At 34.6% G+C, this 27,435-nt stretch overlaps 1 protein-coding gene across 2 annotated transcripts in view; it reads right to left on the bottom strand.

The window, feature by feature from the left end:
* Nucleotides 1-27,435, bottom strand: part of ACSS3 (acyl-CoA synthetase short chain family member 3) — a 150,511-nt gene that overhangs the window by 115,972 nt on the left and 7,104 nt on the right. For both annotated transcript variants that reach the window (XM_039838932.1, XM_039838931.1), the window contains exon 2: nucleotides 4,509-4,653. In XM_039838932.1, the coding sequence (XP_039694866.1) occupies nucleotides 4,509-4,653 (145 nt within the window). The remainder of the gene's footprint in view (nucleotides 1-4,508; nucleotides 4,654-27,435) is intronic.

Below are 27,435 nucleotides of genomic sequence, written 5' to 3'. Positions count from 1 at the left end.
GAACCATAAAATTTCTAAAATAAAAACCACTTCGAGGAGAGGGCAGGGGTTTACAAAGGCTCTAAGGTGTGAACAGAACAAGACAAAGACACTGACCGCAGGAGGCAGGGCAGCTGGGGTGTGCAGTGCAGTGGGGCTGGGGATGAGTCACGGTGGTCAGAATGAACCAGGTCACAGGGCTGACTTTTGTTCTTTTTTCTCTACTTCCCCCAGGATAAAGTATAAACATATAGTGTGGCACTCACAGTCTCCATTCTGGTTCACTGGAGCTCTCTCTCTCCCCACCCCCTTGTGTTGCACTTTCTGCCAAAGCCACTGTGGGTACTAGTTTCTCTCTTCCCTCAGTATGTCTGAACGTCCTGTTCCTTCTATCTGCAGTACTTCCTTCGTCTCACAATTTTCCCTTCCCATTTTTGGTCCTTTGGGCTAATTTTATGCATTGACTCTTCCAGAAAGCCTGCCTATGTCCTATTAACCCTTGTCTAAACTGGAGGCTTTCTCATGTATGTCCACAGAATATAACACTATCTCCATCATAGCCTTTGTTGCAGAAAAGTAGCAAAAATCAGACCAGCAAGAAACCAAGCAGCACTCGGAGAGTTAGAGAACTCAGGTTTATTACACCAGCGGTCCCAAAGAAGCTAGAGCTCTGAAGATCTGGGACCGGAGCTCAGTTGCAACATTCTTTATATAGAACTTATTTGGCATGGGCTGATTGGTTAATTTGTCCTCAGATGGTTACAAAGTGCGGGAGTTGCTAAGGGGTACAGGCAGTTATATTTGTTGCTTAGAACAAGCAAAAAGAAGATGAGTCTTTAGTTAATTTCGAGTACAGCCTATGCAGCAAGCATATCTACAGAAGCAGAACAAAGAGCTGATTAGCCTTTTGAGTGAAAATTCCTTTTCACCTTTACTACAGTTATGAAACCGAGAGTCCTTATGATTAAATTAAATCTCAGCTCTAGAAATCATCTCTCTATATGCATATCTGAGATTCAGCCTTTCCCCCAGATAATCAACAAACCCTAAGGCAACAGGAGACAGTAGCCCAGACTTGACTAATGGTCACATGGTCCAGACCTCTGGCAGGCCAAAGATAACATCTTGACCTAAGTTATGTTTCAGTTCCTAAGGTGGAATGATCCCCTGGCTACTTTCCCATGAGACTAGTCAGAGGGATACCAGGAAGGACCTCAGAGATGTCCTCAGGACCTGAAGAAATAATTCATTACCCTTACCTCTTATTTTACCTCTGACCAATCAGCTCCTAACACGACCCTGAACACCTAACCCACAGTGTCTTATAATTTTGCCCTATATAACCTGTAACCTACATGCCACTGGGGAGTCGGGTCTTTAAAGCATTGGTTTCCCATTCTCCTGGATGGCGCCATTCATCAATGAAATAGCCAATATTTCTCCACTACAATTCTCAGTATTTAATGTTTGGCTCTACTATTGCTAGATGGGCAAACTCTTTCTGTTCCGTAACAGTTACATGTCTTTTTTAGCTCCTTAAAAACAGGGAATGGGCCCTTCTACATTCCTTCTACCTGTATCTCTTTGCTCCTAACAGGGTTTGGCATACAAAATAAATATTTGTTGAATGAATGACAGATCTCAAATCAGGCTCAAATGTCCACAAAAATCTTAAAGGGTTGTTTAAATGATCAGATCTATATCAAAGACAATTTCGGAAAAGCTGTACTTCTGAATCATCCTATAAAATCTTTAGATCCTTCATGTCACTGAAACAATTTAGCCTAAAATTGTTGGTTCACTAATTAAATAAGAAATGCTAACTAACTTAAGTTTTACCTAGCCAGAAACTCCCAGTAGAAAGGAGACCAGGGAGATTAAAGCAAGTAAAGTACAAAGGCACTTCCTTTAGTTTGTTCGCAGTGGCATTACTCATTAAATCTTTCTGTTTCTTTTCTACCTAATAAAATAAAGGCCACAGGGAACCAGAAGCTGGTAATCAAAGTGGGGCACAATGACTCCTTCTTTCCTAACAGTTCTTCCTTTAGTGCTTTAGAGAAGAAAAGCCTGGGGAATCCGACGCCATAAGCAGGTGAGGGAAACAGACCTTTTAAGTACTTTGATGACAGGCTAAACTGACACCAATGAACCAGTACAAACCTCAACAGGGTCTAAAAGTCTAGACTGAAGAAAATCAAGATGAGTTAGCAAAAAAAAACTTTTAAGCAAAATGTGGATGTGTATTTATCATAAATACTTATGTAACTGATCAAAAAGAAAACAAATGAGAAGAACCACCACTATTATTTAACTCTTCTGATTTTAGGTTTCTCTAAAGCTTTTTCTTCAACTCTGATGTTCGGTTATGAATCACATTCAATATGTTGATATAGATAACATTTTTATATTATTTAAATAAGCTTCCGAATCTGTATACCAATTAAAATTTACCAGTCTCTTAGGCCTTGATATTAATAAAATGAGGGTGTAACAATATGCCTAAGTAATAAGAACAAGGTTTTAATCAAAAACTAAATCTCATCTAAAAGCTGAAAATGCAAACCTAAAATAAAACATGGAACATAACAGGTTATTAAGAAAATAAAACAAAGCCTCATATGAATAACAAAATCATTTGGTAACCAAGTGCCTATCCCACTCAGGCCCGATGTGAGCTCTGTCTCTGTATAATTCATGAAAATACACAATTCCCACTTACAGACCAATATAAAGTACCCAAAAGTATATTTGTGGCATTGTTTTGTTTTGCGCTGTCTTGGGCTGTCCAGCATCTGAACTTCCTTCTTATGAGATTGCAGTTCCCCTAGGATGAGTCCTAGAGAGAAGTCGGGCCCCAATTCCTACTATGAAATCCAGAGAGGACAAGGCATTTTCTCCCCACTGCCTGGTACTTTAGGCATGTAACCTAAATTTAGGCAATTAGATGTTCATTCTCTGCCAATCTAGAAGGAGACTGAGTCAAGTTGGCAAGTCTGGTTACTAGACAATTTGTGGGTTCTCCTTAACTCTTCATCACTGCCCATTCTTCCTTGGGGTATGCCTTTTTTTCTGAGCCTGGTTCTTCAGTCTTCTCTTTTCATAAATTCCTCTTACGTTTAAGTCAGCTGAAACTGGGATTTGTCACCCAGCCAGAGCAAAACTGGCCTAAATTTTCTCTCTCGATAGTTTGCAAACACTCAGGATTAGGGGGTTAACCGTTTTTGTCTCAGTTGCCTGAATTATCTTAGAAGGCTAAACAGGAACATTGCTGATGCAAAAGGATAGAATTTCAGAGAATCGGGCAACAAACTTTCTAAAAACCAAATAGAAACAAACTTTCTAAAAATCAAATAGAAACCCTAAATAGGTTTTAAAATAAGCAAAAGAAGAAAATGCAATTCAAAAGCAAATTTAATTTAAAAGCAAATAATTCCAAACCCTAGTATGACAGACTCTGCTTAGCAAGTAGTTCTCAACTAGTGGTGACTTTGCCACCCAAGGTACATTTAGCAGTATTTGAAGACATTTTTAGTTATCACAGCTGGGGGAGGGGTAGAGAGCAGGAATGCTTCCAAACACCCTGCAACATACATTCCAGCATTTCACAACAAAGAAGTCTCTAGATTACATCAAAGTTGAGGAACCCTGGCCTACACAATTATTCCCCCTTTAAATCAGATATAAATAAATGCCCCTGCAGAGCTAGAATAACTCTCCCATAGTCTACAAGACTGAAATACTTGTATAATTGCTTCTGAAACCTCATTTCTACCTTAATGTTCAAGGCAAATCTCATAATTCATCTGTCGATATCATGAATTCACCTAGGAACCACACACATGGGAAAAAACTAAAAAAGAGCAAATAAGGGAAAGGAACAGCATGGGCAAAGAGCTCTAAAGGGCCAGGATGGTCAGAGGGAGTGACAGGACACTCAGAGTGAAAAAAATCATTGTGTTCATGGCAAAGAACACTGGGAAATAAAGCTTGGAGGGACACTGTGATCAGAATCCCAAATGTCTCAAACAGGAGTCGCAGGAGTCCAGATTTGACTCTCTGAATAACAGTAATTTGTTAAGGAAAAACATTTTAAATGGGGTAAAGAAATATGTTGTTCCTAAGAAAGAAAATTATGGTGTCAATTTAGGTGATGATCTGACAGGAGCAGGCCTTGTAATAGGGAAGTTGGAAAACTGCTTCAATAGTACAAGAGCTAAATGTAGAATGGCCAGATGAAGGTGAAGGCAATGTTGATGGAAAAGAAAGGCCAGAAAGGATTGAAACAAACACAGAGATCTGCTAAACTCTCCCTCTAACATGAGTATTTTCTAGTACTGTAAAATATAAATTTAAGGGATAAAAACACTTTAAATGAGTGAACACATCACTATTTCCAATGCGCATCGAAAGAAAAATACCGTAATGTCAACAAATTTAGAGAACTAAAGGTTATACAATGATACAGTATGTTATTTAAAAAATTTCTGTATGATTTCTGAATAACATATATAGAAAATTTGTGATATTACCTGCTCCAGGACTTCTTTATAGGTAATAGTTGCTTTAGTATTTGTAACAGGACTGTCATAGATGATAGCAATCTTATCTCCCTTACCATTTTCAATATGACGATCAATGGCATTATAACAAATGTTAAGCATTCCTTCCACAAACCTGAAAAACAATTGGAAAGTAAAAGTGAATGACTCTTTCAAAAGCTATTGCTGCTTGCCTAGGTTTCTATATTTCTAGTTTGGCAGACCTGCCCTTAAAATAGCGCTCCCCTGCGCATGTTACACCAAGTAATGATAGCTACAAACTAGATATGTAAGGTGGTACAGAAGAGACATTTTTATTTCAATAAATATGTATTTATTTTGATGTGCACTAAAAAATACCTTACACTTCAAGGTGACAACTTTGTGGATTTCATTGCTTAGGATGAAACTAGAGTATAAAGCAATGAAATAACCTACTTTACATGGATGAAATGAATTGTATATAAGTGCAGCACAGATGCATTAGGCATTCTTTTGCTCACTCTACATATATTCTCTAAACGACCTATACACTCCTATGGTTTCAACCTCTATCTTTAGCTTTTGCCTCAATCTCTTCTGAGTTCCATATCCTTATAGTCAATAGCTTGCTGGACATCTCTACTTGGAAAAAATAATATGTCCAAAACTATAATCATTTTCAGCATGCCTCCAACCCACAGCCCATACTGTCAGTGTCAAAAACAAGAACCAGTTCAAAAGGCAAACGTGTTTACTTAGGATCCAAGAATTGTGATTTTCATGGTAAACAGATTTAGGCAGACATCTGAATAGTGTCTGGATTACATGAGAGGGAATCAGGGTTTTTACGATAAAAAGGAGGAAGATGAGGTAAGTTATTTTTAAGAAGAGTTCATTGGTACTGACAATCGAAGCTAGATATGTACTTCATTGATTGGTCAGGCAGTGATCATTAGTTAAAAGTTCACTCTTATTAGTCTTGCCGAAAAGAAATTCTCATTCTTGTTAAGTTCTTGGAATGCTGGTGGGTTAGCCCAGTTCAAAGACTCAGAAAGAAAACAGGACATGCAAAGCACTTCCTCTGTCATGGCTTCCCCGGCTACATTTTAAAATGGCTCCACGTATGTCAATTTTCACATTTCCCCCTTTTGGTCAAGATTTTTTTGAGAAAGCATTGGAGCGGACTTTCTCAATTTTCTCATGTGTTCACATTGTGATCCCCTGCCACCAGGAAGGCTCATTCCTGGTATGTCATGTCCCATGTAGGAGGGAAAATGTTTTTCTTGGGAGCCTTTAGGCCACATTTGAGCAGCCAAAACAAAGGAAGGCTTGTTGCTCAATCCTATGAAATAAACAAAAGTTAGCAAAGTTCAGCATTAGTATTCAAATCATTTTTAATTTTGTCTTTTCATTGTTCATCTAAAGTCTTATATGTATTAGAAAACAATTCAAAACATTGTGCTACCATTATTCTTGTGGAGTTCTTATAGCATTGTGAAAAACAGTAATGTAGAGTTTAGGAATTATTCCTAAAACCACAAACATGACACTACTTTCAAATTGTAGAATATTTCTAAACCATGAGGCTGTCCCTCAGGGTGACCAACTAAATGGGTCAAAAGACCAATAACTTTCTAGAGGCACTTATAATCAGTGACCTTGTTTTCCAATTTTGTTCAATTATGTTGCAACCAATCCTGAAGCATTTATCCAAGTACACAGGTGTATTAGTGATAGCACAGACATCACCTTGTTCTGCTAGAATATAGTCAAAAGCATTTCAGTTATCCAAAACAATCTGAGCAACTGAATTTGAAATTTTCTTGAGCAGCTATGGCTTTGGTGATAGATTCAGCAATATCTCATAAAGTTTTAGATAAATTTCTGACCATATATTCATTTGCACCAACACCCCACTATGGAAATAAAATTCTCAAAAAAAAAATCTTATTCCTTCTTTGTCAGAGACATTACTTGGTAATTATTGCTTTCATCTGTGATGTTAATTTAAGGGTGATGACCAAGGTTGAGTCTCTGATTGACTGAATAACAAAATAGGGATAACCAATAGTCCGACTCTGCAATAACTTCCAAGTAGATACAGGTTTAAGCAATCTTCCCACAGGTTTTTCTGCCAAATGCAAGTGAAAATAAATCCTAATGGGGCACAGGTCATGGTTTATGAAAATGAGTTTGACTGAACCAAGGAACTGAAGGTAGTAGGCACAGTGAAAGTATTGTAGAACCAGCCAGACATCATAGATCTGTTGAATCACCTGACTGGTGAAATGAGTTCCCTGGTCAGTATGAAGTTCAAGAGAGATTCCCTGAGTAAGGATAATTTTCTGTAATAGAATTTTAGCCACAGAAGGTGCAGTAAAGGAAAACAGATTCTTCTTGAACTTACCCAAATAACATTATTATAAAAATAAAAATACTAATTGACAGTTTCTAAATTCCAGAGGGATCAGGTGGAGAGAAAAAGTAGTTGTTTCACCTCATTCATGAAGATACACTTTACCAAATTGCTGTAAGTCATAGGTGGCTTAAGAGAAAAAGTTTCCTTGAATCCAATGCAGTGGGATGATCTGAAAGTTATCAGTGATTTGTATTCTAGAGTATTTGTCAGAGTCCTTTCCATGAATTTCTCTGAAGATAAAGCATCAAAGTAAAAAAGTAACTGTCTATAAATGATAAAACTTAAAAATGCCCATTTTTTATGATCAGATGAGTAGTCATCACAATGAAATTGACAAGAAAAATTAACTCCTTTAATATTAAGACTAGTTTACTTAAGTAATTAAAGACTTGATGGTAGAGTTACCATGACACACAGAAATTATTCTGATAATATGCAATATCTTTGTTTTTAAGGTAGATTACTTAACGGGTAAAGAAACTTTCAATGTTATCAAAAGTAGACCAAACGTCCAAAAAAATTTATCCTTTCAACAAAAAGAGAAAACCAATTCTAATTTTGTACAGTGTATTTTTGATATTTAAACTCATTTTTTAAATTAAATTTATTGGGGTATCATTGGTTAATAAAATTATATAGGTTTCAAGTGTACAATTTTATAACACGTCATATGTATACTGCATTGTGTGTTCACCACCTAAAGTTAAATTTTCTTCCATCACCCTATATTTGACCCCTTTTACCTACATCTACTCCTCCCACCCCCTTTTTATCTGGTAACCACTGTATGGTTGTCTGTGTCTATGAGTTTTTGATTGTTTATCTTGTTCATTTGTTGCTTTCAGTTCTATATCCTACATATAAGTGAAATCATATTATCACCAGAGGACATATGAGTCCTGTACTCATGCTGTCTGCACGCTCAGCCAATAGAGTGACACAGGAGTTGAGATAAATAGAATAAGCATTTGTTAGAGATTTGCAAGTCCCGGAAACATAGGCAAGCTCTCGCTCATAGGCATGGCTACCCCAAAATCTCCAGAGTAAAGATTATACAGGGAAAAAAAATCAGTCATCATGGAAACTAAGAAAGTTGGGGACATAGGCACCACTGATTGGACGACTAAAGGAGGATGAGGCAATTGATCATTGTGTCCATTTCTGAAATCAGCCATGGTGCCATCTCGTCTGGTCCTGTGACCCGGAGAGACTGCTGTTCTGCCTCCGGGTCACAGGACCAGACGAGATGGCACCATGGCTGATGCTGTAAAAGTCCAACAGAAATCTACTGTCCTCATGATTATAGTCCTGAGGCTCAGTTTATCTTATGTCCTAAGGCTTAATAATTAAGGGAGCGGACATAGAGAGGATAAGGTGGGGAGGCAAGTGAGTCACAAAGCCATTATCTGGGTTAAAGCAGCTCGAATCAGAGGCAAACAAAACCATATTAAATAAATGAAGTCTTTGTGTATTTACAAACTATAAGGTAAGAAGAGGTGAGGCCATGGACACTGTGAGGCCTCTAATACAGGAGTCCTTCTTCAATATGGTTCTCAACTTTTTCTGACTTATTTCACTTAGCATGATAATCTCAAGATTCATGTTGTCACGAATGGCAATATTTCATCTTTTCTTATAGCTGAGTGATATCCATTGTATATATGTACCACACCATCTTTATCCAATCATCTATCGAAAAAGGGCACTTTGGTTGTTTCCATGTCTTGGCCACCATGAATAACGTGGCAATGAACATAGAGGTGCATAACTCTTTTTGCATAAATGTTTTCAAATTTTGAGGTTAAATACTCAGAAGAGGGATTGCTAGGACATATGGTAATTCTATTTTTAATTTTTTCAGGAACCTCCATACTGTTTTCCTTTGCAGCTGTACCAATTTGCGTTCCCACCAGCAATGTATGAGGGTTCCTTTTCCTCCACAACCTCTCCAATACTTGTTATTACTTGTCCTGTTGATGATAGCCATTCTAACAGGTCTGAGATGGTATCTCATTGTGGTTTTCATTTGCATTTTCCTAATAGCTAGTGAAGTTGAGCATCTTTTCATGTCTGTTGGCCGTTTGTATGTCTTCTTAGGACAGTGTCTGTTCAGGTCCTCTCTCCATTTTTTAATTAGATTATTTGTTTTCTTGTTGAGTTGTATGAGTTCTTTGTATATTTCGGATATGAGTTTCTTATCAAGAATATTGTTTGCAAATATCTTCTCCCATTCAGATGGTTGCGTCTTTGTTTTGTCGATGGCTTCTTTTGTTGTGCAGAATTTTTTTAATTTGATATAGTCCTATTTTTTTACCTTTGCTTTTACTTCTCTTGCCTTTGAGGTCAAATTCATAAAATCCTCTCTAAGTCCAAGACCCATGAGTTTAGTGCCATAATTTCTTCTATGCAATTTATTGTTTCAAGTATTATATTTAGGTCTTTGATCCATTTGTAGTTAATTTTGGTGTACAGTGACAGCATATGGCCTTCCAATTTTCCCAGCACCATTTATTGAAGAGGCATTCTTTTTTCCATTGTATGTTTTTGGTTCCTTTGTCAAAAATTATTTGCCCATATTATGCAGGTTTATTTCTGGTTTCTCAATTCTGTTCCATTGGTCTGGGTGTCTGCTCTTATATAAATTTATTTCAATTTCAATCAGTTGGACCATGTCTAAAATTCCTTTCCAAAGATTCTTTCCCCATAAACCTCTTCAACTTGAAAATATATATAATTCATTCAGATTTTGTCCCGTTTTGGGATTTTTCTTTTGGAGGGGTTGTCTCTCTTTAGGACAAAATTACTTTATCTCCCTCAAAAATTATATTTCATTCCTCATAGCTTCTTTTACTGAAACACACATTCTCTTTTCCTTGCACACAAAGATGTTACTCTTATTATTTCTAGTAGTTCTAATTACATATATTAATTAGAATGCTTAACTCTTAAAAACTTCAATTTCTAGTGAAAACTCAGTAGTAAACAATTCTGAATTGTCTTTTACAGCAACATTCTGTGGACTGGCAGACATATCTTTTCATAGGAAATTTCTCAGCATGGAACAAAACATGTTAACTAAGAGATCCAAATAGCTTTAATTTCTCTGTAAAAGAAAGCAAAAGTGGATAAATCAATCTATGTTCGGTCATTAATGTTTCAGTATTTTATCTTATTTAGAAATAATCTAGATATTCAATGAATTTCTATCATTTAATTTAATCCTACTTTGTTTCAAACTGCCTTTCACAATATTGTCATTATTTTAAATGATCCTAGAATAATGTTTCTTGTAGAAAAATATTTGTCACATTCTTTTTTATTACATTTGCAGGCTAGATTCCTACAATCAAACAACACATACGCACGCACACAAATAAAATAATCAAATTCCTTTCTGGAAATATTGTATCAATTTATACTACCATCAGCATTACCTGAAAGCCCATTTCATCATATACACTCCTCTAAACACAATATTCTCCAATTTGAAAAGTAAAAAATAGTTTTAATTTTGGTTTCTTTGATTATTATTAAGTACAATGTCTTACCAAATTTTAAAAGCTCTACATAGGACATCGACCTTAAGTCTGACATTGTAATAAATTATTTTCTCAATTTTTTCACTAATTTTAATTCATGGTGTTCAAGACAAAATATTTTAATTTTTTATGTAGTTAAATAAATTTATCATTTTTCCTTTGCCACTTTTCCTCTAAGATGATTCATTCTACTCTGTTTCACTTTTATATTGATCTCTTAAATGTGCCAATAATTTATTCATATATGTATAAAATGTGTATGCAAGCTGTTAAATATTATATATTACACATATGAATTAAATGATGTGTGTACATATATTGTGATGTGGCAGTATAATTATATTTATTTATCAGTAGTCAATTTTTCAAGCATCATTTTTTAACTAATCCTTACTGTCCTCATTCTTCCCATATATATTAGCATTATATACTTATATCTGCCTATATATATGTAGATAGAGCTATGCAGATATGTAGATATCAGAGTGTATGTCAAGGCTATATAATTTCTAGATATAACTACTGCAATGTTCTGTCAGTAGTCTTGTGAATAACTCTTTCTTTAAAGTCAGTCAGCTTTTAGCTCTATTGAGGAAAGAAAAAAAATAACTTAGTATTCTTTATCCTACCTCACCCCTGCCCCAAATTCCTTCTGTAGAAAATTGCAGGCAATCTAAATGTACACTATAGGCCACTTGAATAACAGAAAAAAAAAAAAACCTGAAATTAAATTGATAACAATAGTGGAATCACTAGAAATGGTGCTACCATCAGTGAGAACAGTAGCAGACTTTTGGAATATATAAAGCAGATAGGAGAAGAATGACTGCTAAATCCAGAATTCATAAGAAACATGGAGATCCAAGTGTACTAATATGGAAAGATTACCATGATGTTGTATATACTATTAAGTCAAAATAAAAGAAAGAAAATAGGTGTAGAAATATTTATACACCCATATCACAGAATACATTCATGAAGAACCTATAAACCCTAAGGATGTAATAAAAAAGACTCAATAACAACAACAACAAAACTCTCTAGATAAAACTCCAAAATAACTATAAGATCAGAGGCAGGTAGGAATAGAGTATGGACTGTGGATGTTTGGAGGTATAATTAAGATATAAGCTCTCATATACACACCCACACATATAGACACATACACATCAGACAAATGTTTAACAGTCTAGAGTCTAACTTTTTGAAATAGAGAGAGCGTCTGTACGGATGTTCGTCTAGATTTAAGATCTCTAGAACAGAAGCAGATTCTATATACTTTCTGAGAGACCTAGAAACAGTACATTGCCACCTGGAAATTCCCTCTTCTCCCTCAAACAATCATAGGAAGAAGGACTCTAGTAATCAAAATCTGCATTCATTAGTAAGTGAACAGGGATTATTACTTGGATTCTGAAATCACTTCCACTCAGCTACCTGCATCTTCACACTCAGATAAATACCTGTGGGTTTATAGATATATCTATGAGGCTGGTGTGTGGGGAGGGCATATTTTCAACATGAACAATAGGAAGAAAGATATATTTGCAACTTCAGTAATATTTAAAGTGTACCTAAAAATCAATAAGAAAAAAATTTTAAATACAATAGGCAAAGAATCTCAGCATGCTATCCATAAAGGATAGAAAAGGTAATGGCCAAAAAACAACAACAAAAAAATATCATGCTCAGCCTTACTAACAATCTGGAAAATGAACATTAAAACAATAATGAGATGCCATTTTCCCCCACTGGGTTGATATAAAGATGTAATACACGAGGTTGGTGAGAGTTAAGAGAAACCGGCATTCTTATGTAATGTTGATAACCAGATAAATTAGTTCAGTAATTTAGGGAATATATACCCTAAATATATATATACAAATAATATATACAAAATGTACTTTTAACTCAAACAAAGTAAGTTGATTGTGTGTTTATCTTTGTGTTGTATAAAAGAACAAGAAGTCTAGAAATATCGACAAGAAAATATTAATAGTGGTAAACTCTGGATAAGAGAAAAATTGAGGCCCAGTATAAGAGAAGAGAGAGTTATATTTTTATCTAATAAATACTCTTGTGTTATTTAATTTTTATGAACATGCATTTAGGTACTGAATGGGTGATTTAAATATATTGAAATAAAAATATAAATTAAAACAGTCAAGATTGCTTGGCTCTTGTTCTGACTGAATCATCAACTTTATAATCAGTATAACTACCATTAATGAAAAAATTCTAATAAAAACATCTTTTTAATTTTCATCTTGTAAAAGAAGCATTTCTTATGACATCTAAACTCAGTTCTAAGAAACTAAAAATTGAGCCATAAAATTTTGCTTCTTTTTATTTTTCTCACCAAAATCAATCTCAAGTAGCTGAACAATCATAATAAATGGCTACATAGAACCTTCGAAATCACATAGAGAGATCTACTATAAATTTGTCATTATCATTCCTGCTGTCCTCTATGATTTTGGTTGCCCTCATTCCAGGCACTTGTAAGATTGCACTTTCATACCCACTTAAAATGAGGCATGGCCTCGAAGTTTACAAAGCAATGGAAGAAGTCTTCGAGATCCAATGCATGTTTACCACATCTCCTTCTCTCTGCCACAAGAACAAGTGACATTTCAAATCGTAACTCAGTCTGTATCCTTGAGTGATGATAGATGGCATGGAACGAATTGCCCAGGTAACCCAAGATAAACTGATATGAGTAACGCATACGTAGGCTATTTTAAACCAGGGAGGTTTGAGGGTTGCTTATTTCTGCACCATCATCTAGTCTACCCTGACTGATTTAAAAAAAAAGTCTCAAGATCCATCAACTTCAGCAAATTTAAACAAACTTTAATATATAAAGTCACATTTCAGAATTTAAGAAGCAGAGGGATACATTCCAGGGCAAATGAAATGAAAGGAATCTCAGCTAATTATATGTGGTCACTATAGTAATGTTAGATGTCCTTAAAAAGGAGTCAGAGATGCCATCACCAGTGTCTGAGCTCACAGACAAACTGCTTTGGGTCTTCAGAAAGACCTCGATGAAGAAGAAAGTTCTTGAAATTCCTTCTAGACTTTTTATACATAACTTTCGATTTTCCATTGCCTTTTCCTCACTAAGCCCTGATGGCTTACATCTAGCATAAAAACTCAGTCTTTGGAGGGAATCTTGCTTGAATTTGATTTCTTCTCTTCTTCACCTTAGCCTACCTTGAATCTTCTCTGTCTTCCCTAATATCTGACTTTAACCCATCCTGTATTTCGCTTTGGTCTTGTTCATCAAAGAAGTTAAATAGGAGTGTGTACTTGGCCCACACACTGAGCTAAATCAATCAATGTGGGTGGACGTCTGAAAAATTTTTAATAGGTTAGGAGCCTGACACGTTCCACTGTCTTGATCCCCAGTGTCAAAAGAAGCTAGGAGCAAATATTCACATGATTCTTCTATTTCCATCAATTCCCAACACCACCAAGCTTCCTTCTTTTGAAAGTTTAAATTTTGTTATTTAAGCACGTATTTATTAAATCAATTTTTAAACATTATAAAAGGAAATAAAATTCTGACATTCAATTACTTCTTTCAGAGGGGGAAATTGATAGCATTTAGTTGGTGAATTTGATTACACAGCTCTGGAAATGTGAATCGGTAAAGTCTAAAATGTTCCTCCCAATTCTACCACTTGCTCCTATTCTAAGAATAAAATAAAATGTATTTTAAATAATATGAACCATGTAACTCTTTCACAAACTGCTGCGTTTCAATTTGCATGAAATAATTGTTGAAAGCTTCCTCCAGCACAACCATATTTAGTAATCATAATGTTGCAACCCTCTCTATACTCTCAGCGACTGACCTCTGTATTCTGCATATATTCATTATTAAATAAATGGAACGTCCAACTTACAATTTACCTTTTGATATGAACTTTCCTCTTTCGATCATATTACAATTGCCTTCATTGATGACCTAATAAGTGGGTCTTCATTTCAACACAATTTCAGAAAAAAACAAACAAATATGAAGCTCTTTTTCAAAAGTCAAATAAACAAAGGCCAACATATTGAAAATAATCCAAACATGATGGATACTTTTGGTTATCTACATACTAAAATACTAAATCTATATACTAAAATGGTGATGAAAATACAACCTTTATAATATATAATTTATTATTTTATAAGAAGACTTCAGCAGATTACAATCCCCTATCTATTGGTAGATCAACTATCAATAATGATTTCCTCTTTAAAAGTTATTCTATTTAAGAAATTTAACAATAATTTGTTGTTGATTAGACTTGAAACTGTGAAGGGAGTAAAATATAACTAGGAACATGCTCTCCACTCTCAAAAGGCAGAATGATTTGCAATAACTATAAGGAAAATGTGGTAAGTTTCCTGACAGAGGTGTAAACTAAGTATGATGAAACACAGAGCAAAAAAAGATTAATTCCAAGTAAAGAAATATGATAAGAAGCCAGTGTATGTTGAAAGAAATGTAGTATAATGTAAAGGCCTGGACTTTTAAGGTCAAAAGACTAGAGTTCAAATCTCATCTATGTCGCTTACTAGCTGTATGATTGCAGGGAAATTAACGTATCTAGGCCTTTTTTCCCTCATCTAAAAAACCAAAAACATAAAATAAAAACCATCAATCAGCACTTTGTACCAAGACAGTATTATAAGCATTCAACACAAATGAGTTCATTTAATTACCCTAACTACTCTGTGTGTATGCTAATATCATCCTCATTTTACAGATGAGGAAACTGAGGTAAGTTTAAGTGGTCTACCCAAGGTCCACACTAGTGTGTGACAAGCTGGGACTGGATGTCAGGCAGTCATCAACTACTATCCAAGTCTCAACTACTATCCTGTGTTGATGAGTTAATATGAGAGAACTCTATACCCTCCATGAGCACAATTTTATACACATTTCATTGATTCTTTCCAATAACCCTTTCAGGCAATTGCTATTATTACACACATTTCCAAATGAGGAAACTGGCTTAGATAAGTTATAAAAGCACAGTAATGTGGCAATGGTATGATGCGCTGGAGCAGGACACAAGGAGAGAGTGACTGTTTAGAGATGTTTGGCAATAATGAAGTGTTGTGGTGATGAAGATGGAAAGGAGGAAAGGATCTGGGAAATATGAAGACTGAAAAGTAAAATTTTAGAGAAAAACAAGAAGAGAATGAAAAAAGTACACATCAAAGAAACCAGGGCTCTAGAGGAGTCAGAAAACTATAGACATATGACAAATCAGTCCCCTCACCTGTTTGTGCAAAAAAAGTTTTATTGAAACACAAATCACACTCAGTTATTTATAGATTCTCTGTGGCTGTTTTTGCTTTACAACAACAGGACTGAATGGTTGCGACAGAACTTATCCGGACTGCAAAGCTAAAATATTTACTATTTGGCCTCTTAGAGAAAAACTTAGCCAATCCTTGCTCTAGAGAAGCCCTGTCCAATAAAAATGTCTATGATAATGAAAATGTTCTCTATCATCATACTGCTCAACAGGGTATCCACTAGCCATAGGTGGCTGACTATATTTAAATTTAAATTAATTGAAAGTAAATAGAATTTAAAATTTAGTTCTTCAATCACGCTAGCCACCTTTCAAGTGTTCAATAGCCTCATGTCGCTAATATAACTGTGGAACTAAATTTTAAATTTTATTTCTCACTACATCAAACTTAAATTTAAATAGCCACATGTGTTTGGCTATCGGCTACCACATTAGACAGCGCAGTTGTAAGGAATTTCAAGGAGACAGAGGTGGCCCTCAGAGCAAATACTAAAGAGAGATCAAATAAGGAAAGAACTTCAAATCAATCAACTGAAGTAAGAAACAAGTAGGTGTTGATGATCTTTGGGAGAGCTATTTGGATAGAGTGATAAGGACTAAGGCCACCTTGCAGTGGATACAAGAGTATAAGAAAGAGCAGGACAACATGGCCGAGTGTAGACAACATGGCCGAGAAGTTAGGATATAAAGAGAAGGAGGACGTTTTGGCTTCTCTTTAGCTTGTGCAAGTCTTTCAACTGGTTTTTATGAAAAGAGAAGGATGAAAAATGAAGATAGCTAAGGGGAGAGGGGTTGCAAATTAATGCAAATATTGTTTCTTTTTTCAATAGCAATGACAAGTGGTACAAGTACAAAAACAGGGCAAAGATCAGGTTCTTGTTTGAAGTTCAAGTGCATTAGTGCTGCCGAAGTAAGAGATGTGTGTTTGTGGTGGGAGCATAACATGAGCTAAGGCAAAAAAGAGCAGTGCAAGTATTATCTTAAAAGTGTTGAATGTCTTGTTAAAGGGAGGCCATTAAAGGATTTCAAGCAGGGGAACGCCATGCTCTGAAATGGATTTCTGGACAGACTTGAGAGGCAAACAAGGAAATGGAATCGATTAGGATCTACTGACTAGCCTAGGACATCATGGCAAGTAATAAAAACGTGGTGGGGGCAGGGAGGAAGGGGAGACTATTATAGGAACAAACCAAAAGGTACTAGAAGTAGAAAGAAGAGCATATCAAAGAAAAGTGAAGCTTTTATTATCTCTGAGCATCAAGATTATATCCTCCTTAAAGGATATCTGGAAAAAAGATATCCTTTAAGAAAAAAAATCAATAAAAACAGTTTGAAGGAGGTGAGGAAATGGACATTTTGTTAATCACCAATAATGCGGCAGGTTCTGAGTTTGATAATTTATATACATCAAATCATTGAATCCACATGCTATCCCTTGAGGAAGATAGTGTTATTCCCATTTTACATATGAGAAATGAGACTGAGAGAGGTCAAACAACTTCCCAGAATTATAACACTAACATGTGGCAGAATGGAACCTAGTGCTTTCTGACTCCAAGGAAAATGTGATGAATTTCCAATTTTAAGTGTCTATGTATTTGAGTAATTCTTATACCTTCACTAGATGCTGTTTCCTGTGGGTAGAGACTACGTGCTAGCTCATTAATGGCACACGGCAAATGCTCAATAATTATTTTTAAATAAATGCCTGCAAGTGTGAAAGAATGTAAAGTAAAGTAGTACTCTTCTGACACATTAACCCAAATAAGAAAAAGTCTCATGAGGTAAACATGCAGCAAAAACAATGACTAGCTTAAAAGACTACGCTCATCACAAACAGAGGAGGCTTTAAGCATTTTTAAGAGGGCATCATATTGCTTTATTCACACAGTGACATCCCATCTAAATTACAGATACTTGGCCTTGGGCAGTATCAACTGACTGTTCCAGGAAACCCTCCAAATTGGTAATAGCTTACTTGGAGCAGCATAATAACCTTATGGTAATTTAACCTCTAGGGATATTGTTTTTGAAAAAGTACTTGGAAAGCATATCTCTTTACAGGACAATTATTTTAACAGAGAAACCTAACACAAAGAGAGAGACAGTCTTTACCTCTACTGATCCTTTACACTGAGAACACAGCCACATTCCACCAGATCTGGCCACAGACTGCCCCGCTGCCACATGAAAGGACAGCCCAGGCAGACGCACCCCTGCCAGATCATTTCAGCTTAAAACTGAGTGAACTGCCAATGGTGAGACATGTAGCCAACAAGAAAAAGAGTAGAAAGAAAGGCTTTCAAGAAATCAATACCTGTTATCTGAACTGGGTCCACTGTCAATGAAAAGGCATAAATGAATCATCTTAAAGATCCTCCGGTTGTGAGTCACGCCTGACAGTTTAATTCAAAGCAGAAAGTGAGGTCACTGTTTGATATTGTTTGTTTTATTTTGATTCTAGGGGAAATGAAGGAAAAACAGAGACTCAAAGCAAAAGGAAATAGGACTTGGTTTAATATTTAAAAAAAGAAAAGCTAAAATTATAATTAATTAAATGAATATTAAAGGTCAATGTAATAGATGAGATCGAAACACATTTAAATTTCAAAGCATAAATTTATTGAAATTTAAATGTAATCCTAAATAAATTTAAACTTAAAAGTATATTTGAAAAAACAGCAAACATTAGTCAGCCATTTTCAAGAGAGCACTTAGGACACTGAGGAGCAGAGATCCTCAATCGATCAACTCAGAAATAAGGCATGATGAGCTCATAAGGAACCAGACTCCAAACCAGAGCAGGTTCCTTAGAAATCCAAACCTACAGACCAGGATGCCCACAGAGGCCCCGAACAGGTAGGCCTAGGAAGTTCAAAAGTAACCAAAGAACCAGGAGCGGGCAGAAGAGGAGGCACACTCTCCAAAGTCAACCAGTTGCATGGAAGAGAAGATGACTGCCAGAATTTAACCCTGATGATGATAATAATAATGAAATGATGAAGAAAGAACAAAAAGGAAGGTGGGGGGAGGAGAAAAAAGAAAAAGGAATAGCCTCAGAACTGTGCAGAGAAGGCGAAAGCCTTTTTGTTGACATGGTGTTTTCTCACTCTGGTTAGGGAGAAATGGGAAGAAAGGAGGGAAGAAATAAGTAATATTGAAACCAATGTGTTCGAAACCTGTGTATCGTAGGATTGCATTTTTTTTCTATTTTCATATTACATCTTTGTCCTAGCTATCCATATCTTTTGTTTAAAGGCTATAACTCATGCAGAATGACGCACTGCAATGTTATGATAAAATTCTCCTTTACCGCTGAGGCTCCCAGAAGGCAGATACCACATTCATTAACTTGTTCTACACAACACTTAGTTCATGTCCACAGAGAGATTTTTAATACAAGCTCTTATTAAAGATGAGGAATACAATCAATCATTGTATTCTACTCATTGAGCCTTTTAAATCCTTCTGAAATTATTTCTATAAAGACTACATAATTGGAGGAGATACACAGGGAACATTAATTTTGTTTATTGCTTAAAATAAAAAGATCTAAAGCAAATGTGACACAATGTTAAGATTTTACAGAGCCCAGTGTTCAGTGTCCACCAAATAATTACCTTTATCTATTCTCTAAATATTTCATGAGGAAAAAGGCTGTGGGACCTTATTCACAATATTTATTTACCTTTTTGGAGAAAAAAATTTGACAGTGTACATCAGATAGTATATAAATTTACTTTGACCCAGAAATCTAAGAATTTATCAGCAGAAGGAAGGAAAGAAACAGAGAGGGAGGAAGAAACAGACAGAGACAGAGAGAACTCTTTGGAATGCTGTGTCCAAAATGCAAGTATATCTACCTGTTTATAAAGCAAATAAAGAGAAGCCACTTAAACATTAATGTGAAGGAATTCTGAAATAATTGTACATTCACCCAATATGTTAAAATATTCTGCATACATTAAAAAATCATGGAATAGAAGAAGAAAGGAATGGAAAAAGTCATAACTTATTTCAAGTGGAAAAATTAGATATCAAATAGTATGGATACTATAATTTCATTTTTCTGTAAGAGTAAATAGAGACCTAGAGTCAAACAGACAAACAGACATAGATTATAGATTTTAAAAAGGCAAACATATACATATACCAAAAAAATGAGTGCATGCAAAATTGGTAAATCTGAATAAGGTTTGTAGTCTTGTGAATTGTAATTCCAATGTCAATTTTGGTTTTGATAATGTACTATAGTTATGTAAGATGTTAGTTACCCTTGGGGTAAGCTGAGCGATGGATACAAACAACCTCATTGTACTATTTTTGCAACTTCTTCTGAGTCTATAATTATTCCAAAATAAAAATTTAAAAAGAAAAAAACACGTAAAAGACTGTGGGAAATATATCAAATATACCAAGATATACTGAGAACGTACTTAGATATTAAACTACGTTGATTTTCCATCTATTTTGGCTTTCCTTAGTTTATCTAATTAAAATTTAAAATAATACAGCTTCTTTGTAGGAAAAACTATGAACCTAAATTATTCAATCAGAATAAAGAAATGTCAATGAAAAGTAATTCAAACTTAGGTCTCAAACCTAGGCCTTGTGATTATAAAACCTACTCTTTTTATTAAACCACACTGTTTCTCATCCAACTCCCCACCTTCACCTCTCACCAAACAACCTACACACAGACATAAACATAGACATATCTACAAAGATAAATCTAATTTAACTAAGTAGTTATCATTGAGCATAACTTAAATGTTAAACAAAGTAAACAAAAATTTTATTACACTTTTTTTCTAGCCTTATCTTCAAAATAATCTGAGAACAATGTCATAAACTACATTGCTCTGTGCCAGTTCCCACACTATCTACATACACACATATTATAGATAAACCATTTTCCATTAACATTCAATAATTTGAAACTTGAATACAGTGCAGCTTGCTCAATTATACAAGAGTTAATTATCAAGCTAATGATAAGCAAGCCCATTGGTTCCCTTTATTCTTTTTTGTTGTAGTTGTTATTTGTCTCTTCCTCACCTTTCTGCGTGTCAGCAGCTCTTGCAGAAAATGAGAGCCTGCACAAAGGGATAACATTTAAATTGGTTGATTCTTTTATCTATTAAAGAATTCATTAGTTAGAAAATGGCTACTGTTCACCAAAATGTGAGGCTGTGTGCTCTAGTCTTTCACACCTCAACAGTCAAAGGCAATTCTGTGTAGAGTTGATTGTAGAATAAAACCTTTTTTATTACCCAGATATTCAGAAAATAATAACTAAGTAGTTCATACTACTCGTGATTACTCTTTTTTATTAAACGAGAAAATGAAAGCTATCTTATTACAAGCAAAACCACTTTTTTTCCTTTGATGTATGACATTGTTCTTCAGAGTTATACGCTATCCAAACTCTCATTCAGCACCTGGATTAGGGCCTGGATCATAGAAAACATTCAATAAATAACTGAAGAATGAACAAGAGGAAGAAGGAAAGAATGAATAAAGGAACAAATGAGTTCATGAATGAACAGGTTCAAGAGCCAAAAATACTTCACTTTTGTAAATATAACAGCCTAACAAACACGTGTGTGTGTGTGTGTGTGTGTGTGTGTGTGTGTGTGTGTATCTATGCACCTGGCTTGTTTTTAAGTTTGTAACAAATGGTATTATGAGGATAAAGTAGGATTAATTAGAGAGGAAATGTGACAGCGAGAAACTGATACCCTCTCTAAAGTCTTACAGATCCGGTTTGTTATCCCAGACCTGCCATCTGCATGACAAGTGAACGTGAACAAGTTATTTAACATTCCCTAAACTCTTCTTTCAGAACATATGTTCTTGAAAAGTTGAAGAAATATGGTAAGATGTATTATTGTAGTTATTATTACCATAATAATGTATTTTGTATTCTATAACACTAACACACAACCACAAACACACAGTAAAATCATCTTTTAGGATTTAAGGGATTTTGATTTAAGAGTGTTATTATTTCCATAAAATAGTCTTTGAAATTAATAGATATTTAATAAGAAAAAGAAAATCTTTCTAATTAAAGTCATTTTTTACTCATTATAAATTTTTAAATTAATCCTTTTATAAATTAAGACAAAACATTTTATCAAATTAGATCTATTAAGCCCGTAATTACAAATCATATTTCAAATAGCTCTGGAAAGATTCAGGTAAATAATGAGATGTTTATAGTAGAAATTTGTAGGAGATCTCGGGCATTCAGAACCCAACATTTTAACATGATAATAAAATCAGCTTTACGTTTTTCTAAAATTCAAGTGTTTAACAGATAAAAATCAGATTTTACTCCAAATAACATAAATATTAAGGTTTTTATCATCATTTGCTGTGAAACCATAAATGTGTCCCAAAGGAAATATTTTTTATGTTATCTGATTACCATCACTTTTTTCTTCTTTTTTTATTGAGGTATAATTTTTACATTCGGGTATACAACATGATTCAATATTTGTATACACTACGAGATAATCACCACAATAAATCTAGTTACAACCCATCACCATAGAGTTACAACTTTTTTTTTTGTGATGAAGACTTTTAAGATTTATCTCTTAGTAACTTTCAAATATGCTCTACAGTATTACTAATTATAGCACCATGCTGTACATTAAATTTCCATGACTTATTTTATAAATGGAAGTTTGTACCTTCTAATCTCCTTCACCCAATTCTCGCCCCCGCCCCCAACACACACCCCATCCCTCTTCTGCTCTGGTAATCACCAATCGGTTCTCTGTGTCTATGAACATGGTTTTATGTTTTGTTTGTTTTGTTTATTTAGATTCCACATATATGTGAAAATATGGTATTTGTCTTTCTTTTATCACTTTTAACAGGTGATTTTTATTTGGTTAATAAAATTTGATATATTTGGTTAACATATTTACAAAAAAAAATGACAATTTTGGAACATAATATTGATCCAACTGTTAAATCTAAAACTCAAAATCTGATATGTGCCAGAGAGACTTTTCCAGTCCATGCTCTCATGGGTACTTAGTCTGTACCACATAAGCAATGTAATTTCTTCCCTTGCAGTATACATGTCTTTGGTTTCATGACTAGAAACCCATGCTGCTTGTAAAACATTCTCTACTACAACTCAAAAACAAATGAGCTAAAGAGGAGCAAGGGGGCCAACTGCCTCATAATGAAATTTAAACCCATGAAGACAAGAGGATTTCAAAGTCTTTGATGCCTTGATAGAAAGAAGATTCATGGCTCATTTGGGTTCTGATGAAATGGGTAATTCATGTAATACCTCCTGCAATTTGTGTAGGAACCCAAATTAAAGAGATGGATTAAGAAGTTTATTCTGCATGCGGTGAAGTTTTACAATCAGTTCAACTGATATACATAAGGTTATGAGATAACAAAGGTGACTGAACTCTGCCCTTCTACTACCTAGTCATGGTTTCTTAAATTACTGGTAAGAGAAAATTATTAGTAGAGTGTGAGCTTATGCAGTGGATGTACAGTGATAAAATAAAGATAAGTATTGAGCAGTCTTTGCCAAACTAGCTTAAAGCTTACATATGATTCAAGGTGACTTTTTTTAGAAAAGAACTATTTGTCAAGAAGACACGTGCGAATTGACTCAGGGAAAAAAGTGAAGATTTACATTCCTCTAAAATGAGAGGAGAATGGAAGACACATAGAAACATAGACAACAAATGAGAAAAAGGGAAGTTACATCTCTAATTAAAATTTTTAGAATTCTAAAATTGTTCTCATCCTTCTGTACCCTCTAGGTCCAGACATCTAAACAGTTAGATGACAACCTGACAGAAGTTAAAAAGTGTAATTACAACTCATTATAGAAATTAAGCTCTATAGTATGACTCAACTGGATTGAAAAATTAAGTCCACTGCTATTTGACAAGTTGCTTAATCTCTCTATGCTTAAATTTACACAGTTATAAAATGCATTATAACAATACCTATCTCATCAGGTGTTGGAAGAAGTTAAAGAAACATACATATATATTCTTAGCATAAGACCTAACCCAGAGCAAGTACTCAATGGTTAGTAACTGCTATTGTCATTGCCATGGTTGCTATTGTTATCATTATTGAGAGACAGTGCATCAGCTTTAAAAACAAGAACAGCTCAGTCATGAGCTAGAGCATAATTACATGTGAGTTTCCTTCTCAGTCTATTACAGACTCTGCAAATATCCTCACCCTTATTGTGGCTGATGCCCTAAACACTCGAAGTATGAACTGAATATGTTTAGATAGTATGTTCCCCAAAGTTTGGCAACATCTATGGAATAACACAGGTAAGTGAGAGAGCTCACACTCATTGCTCTTATATTGGATTTCAAAAAATGAGATATTCATATTTGAACTAAGAAAGCTGTATGCAATATGATTCCTAAGAAACTCATCTCTGCACTTAACATGTGCCATTTATCAAGGTCTATCCACCTGTACCAGGATCAAGATAAAAAGTGATGAAAGAAAAACAGCAAAGAATACTACACGCAAATGCTTTAAATAGTAAATAAAATCAACGACTTCCATAATTACAAAGATACATCAAGTCCTAGTATTTTCTGTTACTGAGAGGTTAGAGTAAAGGAAATTTTTCAAGTATTTATAATTAGAAGAATTAATTAGGCTATATATCACCATGTTCTAATAACAATAATATTAAAATCATAGCGCAAGCAATGAATAATGTGCTCATTATAGATTTTCCTTAAGCCAGAAAATCAACACAGCATTTTTATAAGAGAAGATTAATATTGCTTTCTACTTTCCAGGAGATATTTCTAAAGTAGGTAATAATTAATATAAAGCCTCTCTCTCTGGGACTGTTATATATATTTTAAATATTTTAAATATATATTTTAAATATTTTATGTATAAAATATAGTTTATTTTTCTTCAAAGAGCATCAATCTATTGTTCCATTATCTAATATACACATTTTTAAAATAACTTTTAGTAGTTTCAGTGAACAAGGAGTAAAATATGAAAAACTAAAATTAACTGAGACTATTATTATAGAACCAATATAATGTAGTATTTATTTAGATACAATATAGATACTAAATTCAGATGGCCTGTGTTCAAATCCTAGATCTACTTACTAGTTTTATAAGTTTATGCAAGTTTCTTAAACTCTCTGTATCTCCATTTTAATACCTATTAAATAAGAATAAAAATTGACCCTATCTCGGAGGGTTATTATAAATATTAAATAAATTAAAGTACTTAATATCATACCTGTCTCATAGCATAGATGCAAATAAAGCTTAGCTGTTTTTACTCTATGCTGAACACTACTTATGTGCATTAGTAAACATGATCATTTCAACAATTCTATAGTTATTGTTTTCTTCTCAATCAATAAGGATGGGCAAGATGCTCTATTATAACCGCAAACTCTCAGTAACTCTTAAAAATAAATGTGTATTTCTCACTTATGCAACTTCACTGTGGGTTTAAGTGGACTCCCCAAAGCATTGTAATTTATGCATCTTTGCTCAGCAATCCAGACTACTTGGATCCTACATGTGCTTCTACAACGGCTGTGACAGACCAAAGAGCACTAACGATTGAAGCACTAGCACCCAAAAGCTTCCCCTGAAGTGACACACCTTATTCCTCTTATTGCATTAGCCAAAGCTAATTACAGAATTACGTTTATGTGGGAAAATCCGATCCTCCTTTGTGCTCTGAAGTAGAAAACGATAGATATTGCTGAACAATAATACTCATCACAGTCTGCATTGGATAATTTCTCCATTTTATAATTATTTGGTGCAAGGTACTGCTCAAAGATGGGAGCATAATTTTAACCCAGAAATCAGTTTGTTTTCTCTACAAACAATGATCTTTGACTTTTTTTTTCTCCTACCCACCAAAACAGGGTATGTGACAAATTCCCATTGGTAATAGTGGCAAACTTCATTCAGCCTTAACAAGGGAGAGTTGGGAAGAAGGCAAAGTCAGGGCATTTGTGGTTTAGAAAAGCACTTAATTCTCAATTGAAAATCAATGAAAATCTATTAAAAAAAAGAAAAAGTATAAAGAGAAAGCAAAGTGAAATTAGTACAAAAGTAGACTTTTCTAAGCTCCAATACTTTTGCTTATGGTTATTTAGCAAATAATCAATAATACTGATTTATATCCCTTCGGCTACTACATTTTTTTTATCATTCTATAACCACATACAAACTTCATTTAATTTCTTTAATACAGTTTTTTTTCTGATTCAAGATGGTTTTGCCCAGATAATGACATTGTGACTTACTTGCTTTTTCCACCCTCTACCTTTGTATGTCTGCTCCTTTAATCATTAAGCCTTAGGACATAAGAGTTATTGAGCCTCAGGTTTATAGTCATGGGGACAATAAGTTTCCGTTACACTAAGGATAATATCTTAGCCTTAGATATGTTTCAGTCCCAGGCCCATCAAGGCAGAGCAATCCCACCACCCACGGGAACAGACAGAATGGTGCCTTGCCAGATTCCAGAACCTCATACAATGATTCAGTCACCACAGCCGTGGCCAATTATCCAATCAGTAGTACCCTACCCCCAACTCCCATAGTTTCCATGACAACTGACTTTTTCCTTGTATAATCTGTACTCCCCAGAGTCAGTGGGGGGTAAGTTGCTGACAGCATTAGCTCACCTGTCTCCCGGACTCACAACTCTCTACAATAAATCCTTACTTTCTTTGTGGCAAACTTACATGTATCTTTCCTTTGACTGTGGAGCAGGCAGACTGACTCTTTTTGTTCTGGTAACATTTCTATCATACTAAATTTTTTTTTTAACAAATATCTATATTGGTCATGTCTACAGTACGTACTGAGCATTCTTTCTTTTTTTTTAAGTCTTTCTAAATTTATTTTACTTAACTGACATATTCACTCAGGAGAGGAATCTTAAAGATTAATTATACTTGCACAATATTATTCTAACATCAAAATCTAAGAAGAAGGTTTTCCTATTGTCCAGAGTTAGCTCTTAAGCCAAAGACCTACAGACTAGTCGCTTTTCTCCCACTTAGAGCAATTCATATTTATGTCAGTAAAATTCACTCTTTATCTAAGTCATAAATTAAACTCTATTCCTCTCTAACTTAGTCTTTGAAAGAGCTTCTTTTTTTCGCCACTCTAAGACTTTCAGCTGGACTATTTCAAACTTGAAATTCTTAAACTTCACTTTTCCAAATATTATAATAGTACCTCTCCTTTCTGTGAACTGTCCCTTACCTCATTTTCACTGGCCACAATACCAGCAAATACAATTAATGCTTTTTGTAACAAGTTCTCTATACCCATAGTTTAGATAAAAGATTTGAGTTCCACATTTGGATGTGCTTCCTAAAACTGTAATTTAAAGAGGTTATTACACTCATATATATCACCACAGAGATTTACTAGCCTCCAACACGTTTTCTTGCAAATGTCACACTACAATAAAAAGCAATGCTCTCCCTTACAAAATTCCTATTTGTTGCTTATGAGAGTGGAAATTCTTTTGCAGAAAGAGGAGGAAGAAGGATAAGAACTAAAAAATAACTCAAACCACTGTTTTTGTTTGTTTGTTTGTTTCTTTTTTCTCAACTAATAGCATGT

Source organism: Pteropus medius, unplaced genomic scaffold, assembly GCF_902729225.1.
Source record: "Pteropus medius unplaced genomic scaffold, Ma_sr-lr_union100, whole genome shotgun sequence".
NCBI lineage: Eukaryota > Metazoa > Chordata > Mammalia > Chiroptera > Pteropodidae > Pteropus > Pteropus medius.
Note: the sequence above shows the minus strand (reverse complement) of the source record. Positions and strands in the feature narration are given on the sequence as shown.